General features: G+C 41.7%; 1 protein-coding gene across 1 annotated transcript in view; it reads left to right on the top strand.

The window, feature by feature from the left end:
• Positions 1–12,620, top strand: part of T265_00682 (hypothetical protein) — a gene marked incomplete at both ends in the record, with an annotated part of 71,934 nt that overhangs the window by 46,769 nt on the left and 12,545 nt on the right. Inside the window, 3 exons of the mRNA XM_009164531.1 lie at positions 2,114–2,206; positions 2,998–3,054; positions 6,190–6,399. Of these exons, the coding sequence (XP_009162795.1) occupies positions 2,114–2,206; positions 2,998–3,054; positions 6,190–6,399 (360 nt within the window). The remainder of the gene's footprint in view (positions 1–2,113; positions 2,207–2,997; positions 3,055–6,189; positions 6,400–12,620) is intronic.

Below are 12,620 nucleotides of genomic sequence, written 5' to 3'. Positions count from 1 at the left end.
TCCAATAATGTTGTACAAGTGTCACACCGGAAGCCTCGTCCCTCCACACCACGGTGGTGCTTAGACTCACCATAAGATGGGCGGCCCTGACAGTTCGCATGGTACCCTGTTTCAGATCTTCTGTGTGCAATTTCGGCACAACTTCACAGCAAGTAGGGAGATCTCAATTTCAGTCAGGATGAACGGCAAACAGCATGAAGTGCTTTTGCTACGTAAATATATAAGTGTACGTGCTATAGTACATCCTGGGTACACTTCCACAAAACTTGCTTTTCCTAACACAGTTCGTCTCTGTAGTGCATAGTTCCATAACGCTTTTTTCAACTCTTTGTAACCCTATAAAACATGAAATCTCAAGGCATATGCTAAATGGCAGACAAATAAGAGTTTTACGGGCCCTACGTTTTCAGTTCAATTTCTGACTAGACTTGAATTGTATTCGTGCTTCATTCAAACCGGCGTCGATTGAAAAACTGTCTGAAATGCCTTAACCGCTGACTAGTTTGTACCAAACGGTAAAACCAATATTGTTTTGTGATCAATTTCTTCAGTAAAGTCTTTCCAACATGCAAAACGTGACAAATTATAACAAACCGCTAGATTAGTGGTATCTTTTGTATATATAAAAATGAGTGGCATTATGATTTAAACAAGAAATTATGGCAGCCGAGGAAGAACACTAACATTATTGTGAGAGCAGAACATAGACCTGGGAATACTAACTGATCATGTATAATTTTAAGTTCAAGTAAAAGCTACCACCAGCTCTCTAATTTGCATCCGTTTATTTCGCTCGGCGGACGAGATCATGCAACGACGATTGATTACGAGATCTGTTCTTTGACATGTTCCCAACTGCGCAACTTTACTCCTCCAGAATTGCAATAATGAGTGTCTGGGCATCACTTTTACAGGTAGGAGAGGCGATTTTAGGTCATAGTTAGTGCACCTGGTTCCACGAAAAATATCTTACGACAAGCAGTTTATTCTCCCAGAGATTTTCTAGCTTTTGATCCATTGCTTCGGTTTCATCATTCCACCTAAGACCTCGATAAGCCACTCACCTCAAAATTGATTCGGCGCTTAAGATCCATTTTCATTGAGGTAATACTACACAAAGTAGATCCAACCGTCACTTTGCACCAGACGTTGAAAGTGGTTGAATTAATTTACTCAGTGCTTTCTCCTTTACAAGCTGCACGGTCATTGTTTTAATGCACTCCGACGAAAGTGGCGAAGCTCAAGTATCCGTCGATCGCGGTGAAGGAAAAGAACAGTGATATACAAATAATAACAGTTTACTGATCGAAGTAAAATAGAATATAGGATTATCGGCAGTACTGTAACACCGTTGAAGATGGGTTCATTTTACCGCCTGAAGTCTGCGCGTGAAACACACGCACGTGAAACGGTCGTATACTGTATTTTAACTCATCCGTTATCGATCACCTGCCATAAATAATGAGTTGTCATCGAGCTAGCTGTGTGTGCACCAACGCGTATTTGGGTGTATGTGAAAAGTACCAGTAAATCAGTGCCACTTAAACTAGGCCGAGTCCTAATTACTTTGAGCTGATTCATTTCATGGCATTATTTCTGACAACTTGGCTCTACCCAGATACACTGCGGCTTAGGAGGGTCAGTAAATCATCAAAATCTGAATCACCATTCGTAGCCCACCCACATATCCCTAAAGCCGATTCATGTTGCTAAAAAGCCAGTTGATTACCAATCCTGCTGAATGTAGTCCACCAATTCCCAGTTTAAACCAATCGAAAGAAGGTGTGCAAATTGATTTTTTTCAAAATTGGCCAAAATGGTTGCAGTGACCGCGGTGCTTTGTGGTATTCTTAAAGTATTGATTATATCGGTAGCAAACTGCCACTTGTTTACAAAATCATAGTGTTCTTCCGTTTACAAATATTTGATGGTTTGTTTTAATGGGTGCTATAGTGAGTGAACTGTAAAATCAAACGAAGTTCGTAGGCAAGGAATTAATTTGAGATGACTTGTCGATAAGTAGTTATTCAACTGAAATATGACAAGCATTTTGCTATAGCTTTTGCGTTATGGGATTTTGCATCCTTTATTTTATTCAATGTTCTATTTGTAGGGTTCCGATACACCAACTGACGGTTCCGTCACACGTCCAACTGGTGCTCGCATTCCACGTGCCTCCTCAAGGAGGGAACTGCGACATTCTATGGTAAATTTATCAGTGTCTAACAATATTTCGTAAAATAAACTAATTTAGATGTTAATTTTCCTGCAGAAATTCCGATATCTCTCGTAACCAGTTAGAGTGATTCTTAGTCCGCAATTGATGTCTTTCACATGACCGTTTGAGTTCATAGGGTTTAGACCGCATCTGTGCGATCTAGCTTTTATCTTCACTTGCGTATTGCGTCAGGCATCTATTGGTCACAGTGCATTTTGAATGACTGATCAACTTACACGCACAAAGTAGAACGTGTCATCACTGTCGAATCTAGCAATTTAAAATCCTTAGGAACGGGTGCTTCCATAAAACATACAGGTTTAAGAGGAAATACATTTTTTGAGTAAAAGAAGAATGAAATACCACGCAGACTAGAAGCATTAAAAAACCTAATTATCGAAGAACAAAAAAACTGCTTCCAAAAGCCTACGTAACCAAATGAAAAATCGTCTTTGTTCAGGGATGAATCAATGAAATGTCGGCAGTAACACATCCAACTTGCCCCTCACAGGACAGGTAAAGAGTGTTGTCAAGTATCTTATTTCAACATAAGTCAGCAGTCAACCATCACCTTGACAACACCGTACAACACAATATTTTTGGTAAAATATGTCTCCGTTTATCCATCAGCCATTCAACTCCATCATGTGGAGCAATCCAGCCGTCCCACATTCAAATCACCACGGCAAAATGTCGCTAGAAACCACCCAGTTTACAAACACTGACGAAATCAGTGTAACACAAATTTTTCTACACCACGCGTTTTTATCCGTTTTCAGCATGAAATGGGATTCGGAAAAGCGGAATCCTACAAGAAACTGGAACTGATTGGAGAGGTGAGCAGTTCTACGATTCCATATTCTTGCGTATTGCCCATATATATATATATATATATATATATATATATATATATGCGTGACGCATTAAACTTTAGTAAACAAACACAGTTAAACACCAGTTAACTGTTTGCAAGATATTTGCCATCACCGCCATCAATCTTGAGTTTGAGATCTCAGCGATTAGGGCGTGAACTTGTTGACGGGATGTTCCGTAGTTTCAAACCCTATTCCGGTATTTCGACTGTTTCTGTCAAGGCTTCACCTACCCGGCATACTAGCTGGTCACCAAAACAGCGTTACACCTGTCATGTCATCAACTCCACCCAAAACTTAGTCTGTTAGTACTCACCTACATTGGAATGTGGGTTGAGGTGACACGGGAGTTTCTAACGGAGATTTCTTCCTGTGGGAAAGGCCGAGAAGCTGGGAAGCACCGTACATCTGGTTCATCCTTATTGGGAATCATCATCAGTGAGCATCTGAGGAAAATCCACGCACTTCCTAATCGACGAACTCTCGGTCATCAGAGGTTTGCAAACCTAGCCATTCATGGTATCTCGTTGCCTTGTGGAAGAAGAACCTGTGGCGCTTGTGAATGGTATCATCACTGTTAATAAACTGGCTTAAATGCTCATCAGCGGCCAAACTTTCTGATTAATTCCTCAACAAGTTTGAAATCTTAGAGTTTTCTAGTGACTTTTCCATGCTGAAACGTCGAGGAGCACTGAGCACCTCATTTATCGTTATGAGGATGATCACTATTCTGCATCTCACAAGCCTCTGGTGATCCCCGAACCCACTGCTTCCCGTGATTATCAATACTCCTCGATCAGCTCTGTCGTACTTATTGCCTTTTGCAACAAGCCTGAATTCGTCTACTGAGTAGAATGCTTATTCACGGATGGTAACTTCTCATCGAGATTTCCTCGCATCTGGCCAAAATGAGGATACCCGAAGTTTTTGAATGCACATGTTCTGTGAACTTATCCTTAAAGCACCCATTTTATTCTAACACAGGAATCGATAATTTCCAAACATTTATCAACTAACTCACCATGCCCCAAGAAGGCTCAACTAAAATTCCAAAACATTTTAGTGGATACTTGTTAGGTTCTCAACGAAAGAAATAGATGTTTCCCATAGCTGTGAACAAAAACGCCCACGAGTATTTCAATCCAGAACTGAAGCCTTTTCATTAGGATGCAAGGCAAGTTGGTTGGTTTAAGAGAAATATATGGCGGAATTTCTAAGTATTCCCGCGGTGTTTTAATTTTTGCCTGGTCATTAACGTACCCAACTATTGTCAAAACCACCCATACGTGTTACGCATATGTTAAATTACTCTGCCTAAGGATGACACTTGAAGAGGATTGAGAGCATGCTACGGAAACTTGTCTACAGCAAGTGAAACACTGGAACAAGTTGTGTCCGGATTATCCTGATCTACAATCAAGTGAATCAGGTGTTTGTGTTTCGTCGGCTTGGCAATAGACTGACGAGTTTCTTTATGCTTTCGAAAATTATTGATAGCTTTGTTTGGCAGGATATCCGTCGATCTCTTCAAAGAAACGGGGTACCCTTAAAATACATTCATTAAGTTGGTGTTGAAGGGAGACGTAACTGAATATGGATTTTATGCTATCTTAGCAAGGTGTCTATTCGGAGCCAAGCTGCCATCTCTGAAGTTAAATTTCACCGCTCAGTCCCAATGATCCTCTGTTTTTACGCTGGAGAGGGCTTTTACAAAAACTCTACCTGACATTTTAAAAACACAATACAGTTTGTCATGCAGATGGCTGTGACAGGCTCTCTGGCATATATCAAGTAATTTACGCACAGATTTATAGCCGTGCCAAATTTTGCTGTCAAAACCGGAAGTCTAGCGGTGTCAGGTTTCGCAAGCATGGATTTTAAATCACTCGTCCGTGGGATGCACATCATGAAACAGTACGAAAATATTTCTAATAAACATTATATCGACTGTCATTGAACGACCAGGTTGACATACTTCACGAAACTGACACTTGTTGTCAAATACTTCATTTGCACACCAATTTGGTTATCATGGGAGACTCACCTGAATCCGGACTAAATTCCTCGTTTGTAATGAATGTATTGGTCGAATTTTGTACGACTTTGGTCCAGAGAGAAGACACGATTGGTGCAGGCTCGGAAGCTACGCTCGTCTGACGAAACCAGTCGTGGGATGTTGAAACGTTTTCAGCAACGTAATGAGTAGTGTGCTACCACAATACTGCTTATAATTACGATAATAAAAAACGTGGAAGTTGTTAGCATCGTCCACTGACTGTTTCAGCTCGGTTAATTTTATTTTTTCATCAGAACTTGGCTATTTTCAACAGATCTACTGCAGACAAATGAGGCATTACTTAGATGCCAACGTGTCTTTCCATTTTTTACTGCGAATCCATGCCAAAAAATGCTCTTGGATCTGTTAAGTCATTCCACTTGATTTTAGACAACCCTATAATCAACGTCTCACATGATATTCCGAAAGATTTCAATGATTGAATCACTGGAGTTCGACGAGTTTTTTGTCTCTATTTATAAGAGATGATCTCCAAAATTTGTCCTCGACATTTGGTTACGTGCGCTGAATTGTGTAGCAGGTAGACAAACCGTTTTATTTCATCAGGAAAAGCAGGAAAATTCTATTGCGTTTGCTTTCATCATTCACTCTGCTCCAACAAGCAGACCCTCTCCAAAACAATCCAACCAACCTCTTTTCCGGCACAGAATGACCTTTCGCAACCGGATTCCGAATCACCTCTCTATGATCAGAGATGTACCTGTTGGTTGAATCTTCAGTGAGGTTGTTTGATTTCTCAACTAGTGCATTACCCCAACTAACGAAAGCCTACGAATTTATTGATTTGTGGTCTACTACACATGGATTTTCAATTTCATCTACAAGTGTAAAGTAGGTTTCATGACCTCGGAATTGTTGAATGATGCTGTTTACAGTTACAGATGCCCCAAAAATCAATGCAACTACGCCATTCGCTAAGGTTTGTTGCCTTGATCAGAAGTCGCAATCTTTCACGGTAAACCACATTGCGTACTGGGTTCTGCTACCTTTTTTCAAAACTCGTGTTCTTTCAACCTTTTCAGGGCACCTATGCTAGCGTGTACAAAGGCTACAGTATGTTACTTGAACGCATAGTCGCTCTGAAGGAGATACGAATGGAGGCAACCGAAGGTGCTCCGTGCACGGCAATTCGTGAAATCAGCTTGCTGCGTCACTTAAGACATGCGAATATTGTGACGCTCCACGATGTGATCTACGCACCGAATTCCCTGACATTGGTATTTGAATACGTGGTACGTACCCGCCTGCACGTAATATTTGTTGGTAACAGAATTTTCAAGACTTCGCCGTTTCCCCTGAAATATCTACTTCCTCTGAATGTATAAACTGTGATTTCGTGAGCCTAGATGAGGCTTTACGTACTATTAGCGGTAAAGTTCGAACAGTCTGGGAACTATGAGTGAAAAACTTTGCTCTAACACGTTATTCATTATCAGGCTCCATGTTTTCAGTGCGATTTTCTGAATCATAGCACGATGGACAAAATGGAATTGCAATGCATCACCAGGACACTTTCGTGGTAAGTGGAGACTTTTATCCAAGACTGAAGTGTGCAATAGGTGCCACATAGTCAACTGATCCTTTAGTCAGGACTGATCTAGTTGGCGTTTCTTAGGAGCCACTTGACCAAACACGCGTATTGCTCGGGAGTGAAATTTGCGTCCTGCCGGACCTGTTAGCACAACTGACCCCATCCCATGTGCTTGTGCACTGGTAGCAGTGTGCTTGCTACCCATTTTAGACGGTCGGGTTTCAAATCCCAACATGATCAGCGATATCTACTACTCATTGGTACTGAGAACAACGGTGCAATAATCCAATGATTACTTCATCCGAAGTGATATATCTACAAAAACATCGCGTCGCCACAAAGATAGAAACCCTAACACAGCGTAAAAATCAATAATTCCCACAGCTACCTATAATTGGATTTTGGCTAAACTTCATCCTCCTTCAAGCGTGGTACTTTGTTATGTGTGTTGCAATACTTTACAGACATACGTGGCCGTGTATGAGCAAGGGATATTCCCATTTTCTCATCCATATGGGGTTTATAGCAAAGCCAATATGACACAGACTGCTCTTGGAGGGTGCACTTACTAAGCATTCGACATTTTGCTGTGAAATAGCGGATCTTGTTCCCAGCTTACTGAGAAAATATTAGAAATAATCTTTATCGATTTATCACAGCAGTTAAATGGTGAGCGCATTATGAACCATGTCTATTAACTCAGATTAGTTCCCAAAATGTCCCACAATGCGCAGCACTGTGTTCACGTTGAGACTCACGTGTGTGCACGCAGTCACCTCTCATGTGACTCTTCAACTTCCAGTCACACACTATCATTCTGGTGACCATGCCGCTCCTGAGGAGGCTTTACCTAAATAGTCACCTGACAAAATGAAGAATAAGCGTGAAGATCGATACCTATTCAAAACGAATCTGTGATCGCCTCATGAGTGTTGAGGGTTTGTCACAACCATTAAAGACGACTTGAGGCCGAACATCTTTCTCAAGCTGGGAAGCTGCTGGAGGCTCGTATTTTGTTGGAAAGCAGTTCTCACACTCATCTTTTATACAAACCACTACTGGCAGACGGAAAAACGGGACCGTCATTTGAATGGTGGAATCCACGTGGAAATCCATTAGAACGGTTCATCTGCTCTATAAAAGGAGTAAGCATGAGATGTGTATACGTGTAAAGCTTAACAGACACCACGGCCACCCTATTCAGTTATGAGACAGCCCGTGGATGACAAATGTAGACAAAAGCTTCGCTTGCGTTACACCAAAAACTTCGCGCACAGCGTGAGATGTTTAAATTAGAGTAAAGCCACAGGGTTTCAAGCATTTAGCTTATAACTCCAAGAATAATGGAGTCCCGATATCTTGCTTTGTTTAAATAGCTGTTAGTCTGTTTACCAACATCGGCAACAGCGTATTTCACTCAAATGCCTGTGGGTGGTTTCCATTGTTATATAAATATTGCTATATTGTTACATTGTGATTGTTGTATTATGTACTAGTATGTTATTGTATCAATATTGCTGCTATTCTTGAAACGGCATGGTGAACCGCAAATCTTGCCACACGCATTAGAATAGTCAGCGAGCTGAGAAGGTTTGATATGCAAGCGGCGTTATTGATTGCCGTCTCGGAGACGGTAACTGTATAGCAACCCCAAGAATTATTCAAATCAAAAGTAGACCAACTGCCCGACCAGTGACAAGCTTAAATTAACGTTGACTAAGTACGCATGGGTCACAATGCACTCTGAATTTGTCTGTTGGGATCTGAATTCACCAAAGTGAGAGGACTACTGACTATTCAAAAAATAGTTGCCGGAATAACGCGGAACTTGTCCGGTGAAGTGGAAAAAACGAGAGTTGAATTCAAGATTGAAAATGTTCCAAGCAGTACCTCTACTGTTTGTTTACAATCAACTGCTGCTCTAAGAATAATCCCGTAAAAACTGTTTCAAAAGGAAACTGTGCTCTGAAAGTAGAACAGGTAACAAATGGTCATATAAATTTCACTTCGACAAATATGCTGCGTTTTACGTAAAGCCTCATTCCTAACAAATCAGATCAAATGAATCAACTCTAATTCGTACATGTTCCGATAACTTATACATGCATAACCGCTAAAACACAAGTTTAGTTCACAAATACTAAACCAACCAACACGCAACGTTCATTCCTTTTCGGATTTAATCAACCAGCTTTGCCGAACGACATCGCGCAAGCCATCCAATTAGTCGAATCTGGTCCATGGCTTTTCACTTGACTACGTATTGCCACAGAACTACAAACAGAAGACATGGCGGTTGTTTTAGTCAAAACTGTTAAAATGTGTTTTGTTAGGGTTTCAAAATATAGTGACTGGGATTTTTGTGAATAGCATGTCCTCATCCTTGTTGTGTTCCTTTAAATTTATTCTAAAACGAGAAAAATGCGAACCCCAAGGCCCGTAATCATACATCGCCTATCTGCGCAAATTCGTTTCACGACAACCCTTAAAAGCTGATATCCTGCACGGCTTGCTTTACCAGCACGACGTCAAATGCGATCCGTATATACCCTGAAATTCCTTCTAATAGTCCAAACAAACCCATCAAGCTTTCAAACAGGTTAACTGGCAGTCTAGACATCTGATCCTTAAAGTTTTCTGAAGGCTTTTGATTGCATTCCCGCAGCATTAGGAAAAGTTCCAATGAAATTTTTCAAACTAGCAGATGGTTTCAGTCCGCAATCTTCTAAAACTTGCCTCGGCTTTCTTCATGCACAGTATTTTCACACGGATTCCAAATTCCACGACCATTTGGTGTAGATAGAAATTATTTCAAGCCAACCGGCGGGTGATTGTGTGTGTGATTTGCTTGCGTAAAACCCAAATTTTATATGTTGCCTTGGCAAATGTGCTTGATTGTTTCGAAGCCACCTCAAAGACTTCATGCTTGTTTGCCGCGTTGTTAACTATTCATCGCATGTAACACCCGTGTGATCTTTGGATTACTTGGGACATCCGAAAACATCTCAGCGGTTTTTTGAGATAGTTACTCCCGGTTAAAAGCAAGTGGTTCTTCAAAACATATTGAGACTGGGAATCTCAAAGACTGCTTTACTGCTCCAGGAAAAAGGTTTCATTACGTCCATAACAAGAGAACTCCTTAATGGGCAAAAGTTGGTTTATATCACATACGATCTATGATGTGGTTCACCGGTTGCATAACGTTTATCTCGGAAAAGTTAACTGCGCACAATGAATGAAATAGCAAAACCTAGAGTTGGTCAATCCAGCACAAGGCAGACTGAAAGGTTTGCAAATCACTCCACGTAATGTTGGCGTGTAAAGGCAACCAATTATTAGTTCCTTTTCTTCTGACTAGATGGAAAAATCGATTCGCTAAACGAATAAAAATTTTATTTTCCTTTTGCTACCACTCCTATCAAGTTTTTTTGCGGCCCCCAGGGGATATGTGGTCCGTTTATGATTTTGTGTCCGTTAATTCAGATTAGTCGCGGGACCACCCTTTTGTGTCATCTTTCTGCTGTGAAGCAAACAAATTGTGACATATATTGTAATAAAAAAACTTTTATTCCTAACTTAAGGCTGATTTTGTCCCCTTCAGCAATTGTCAGCGCGTTCTTTCAAACCTACTTTTATAAAAGGTGCGCCTATTTGGATGGCTGTTAACGATCGTTCACGAACAATATGTTAACAAATCGACGGATCTATTGTTGTGCCATTTTCTACTTTCGGCAGGCGTTTCATCGGATAAAGTGAATTAATATCATAATGGGTAATTATGAAGGTAAATTGAAAGCCATGCACTAGTATCTTGTTATACTAGCAGACAAAATTAGTGTTGATTGTGGGACAGGAGTCCCTCTGGTATAGTAAAGGCAACTAATTCGTACAAACGGTGGACTCTAATTGAATTCAACATCAATATAATTGGGACCTTGTTGCCATGTTCTTCTTACATATCGCTTATTAGCTAATACGTACCCTTGTGTGCGCCTACAAACGTCATCCGTCTGTGCACGTTAGCCAGTGCTGAGGGAGATAGAAACCGTCTTGGCTTCTTTCGGAGGCTCTCTGGTAATCGTATGCTTTCAACTTTAACCTGATCGACCTGGAACCGCTGCTCACTAGCATGCAGCTTACATTCTGTAAGCATGGTTTGTTGATCAACTGCACTTCCAAAAAATTTCCTGCATAGGTTGTTGCTTGTGGGAAAACGATCAGCTGTTCTGGATCCCATGGTTTATGGCTTGAATTTGGTGTCTAAACAAAAAACCCTATGACGTCCCAACGGAGTTGCTGGTTTATTTTGTTGCAGGAACCTGCATCTGTGAGCGTCGTACGAGGACGGGAACCCATGCTTACTCAGTTGCTGGGATAAATGCTTAGGTCACCATCTTTCTAATTCCGCTTGACCTACAGTCAAAGTAGTCGTGCCTGTGATTTAACAAATGGACACCACATTTTTTCGTCGGAGAAGCTGGGTCTGATAAGAGGCACTCTTTAGTTTTGATCCCATTCCAGGTGACTGTGGCCAAATTCGAATGCGGGTTAGCCAACCACGGTCAAAATACTATTAATATCATAAATGGAAAAACTAATGTTATTTCTGACCAGTCGAAAACACGTCGTCTTGAGGGTAGGTAGTCACATGCGTTCTGTCCTTTCGCCCTAGTCCAATCGAGCGATCACCTTTTCCTCAGGAGGCTACTAACTGTTGGCCACTATGTATTATCTGCGCGTATACATTATGAAGTTTGTAACTGCTTTCGCGAAAATTGGCCTGTGCATCAACGTGAACGAAGTTTTCGCCCTGAAATCCCCAGTACTTCTCCTAGCATCAGGACTAGGACGGAGTTTCTGGACTATTACACGGATACCGCATATCTCTCAAAATCACTGTCAGCTGACCAGACCATCGGTCCTGAGCTGAGATCATGTGTTTTCGAGAATTTTTTAGTCAAGAAACTGGTATGGATGAACAGGATCTCGTGACTTGGAACCAGGCTGCCCATTTTAGTGTGTTGCAGCTTTTGCCTTCTTGGATGGCACCGGGAAGCTGACCATGTATCGGCGCAATCTCCGACAAACGGGCGACTCTTGAATTCAGTGCCTGAGACGAATATTTGTTGTTCATCGCACTGCACAAGTCCCTGAGACAAATGTTTTCTGATAAAACGGAGAATACAATCACACTTAGGGGGCTGCAGTGGCTTGGATGTGCATGCCGAATACGAAGGCACAGCTCTAGGAGTGCGCCCCACTCTTCCGGTTCTGGTTTTGTTTTCTAATATTTGCACGAGGACCCGGACTTTCCAGGAGATTCACATCTGGCACGCATGCACTGAGTGTTGGCGCGAGTGTCCAGGATGTGACAGGCCATTCCGAAAACAAATGCCAGCTCACCGTCACTTCCACGCTGGTATCAGTTCGATCGCCCGTCATTGTGGTCTGAAACTTGGTCCTCACCCATGACTCTATTAAATGCTGTCCTCATACTAAGTCTTTAACTACTGTCTTATATTTAGTCGTGTGGCGGCATTGTTCGCGTGTGCTCACCAGTTTTGGTTTGCAGCTTCTCGCCTGTTTGTCCCGTTTGAAACCTCGCAAAATGCTGATTTTTTTATTTTGAATATACCACTCGTAGCCCTGAGAAGCGGAGATGATCGCACCAATACTGTACAGAAAGTTATCTTTTTTGGATGTGACTGGTGTGACAGTCTATTTCTTATTGGGTGTTCCGTCATTTCCCTGAGTGACCTAGTGGATGGGGTGATCATGGTTAAAACTCTCCGCTGGTTCATTCGGCTTGACTGCCTGCCTGTCGGCGAGCTGAACCACCTCCTCGTGGTGCCGACCGGGTAGCCTGGACGTCTGTCTGGGTGAGCTAAGAGTTCAGCAACTCCAGACAGGGCCAACCACCCC

The sequence above is a fragment of the Opisthorchis viverrini genome (genome assembly GCF_000715545.1).
Source record: "Opisthorchis viverrini unplaced genomic scaffold opera_v5_7, whole genome shotgun sequence".
NCBI classification, from domain to species: domain Eukaryota; kingdom Metazoa; phylum Platyhelminthes; class Trematoda; order Opisthorchiida; family Opisthorchiidae; genus Opisthorchis; species Opisthorchis viverrini.
This window is presented reverse-complemented; position numbering and strand designations above follow the sequence as displayed.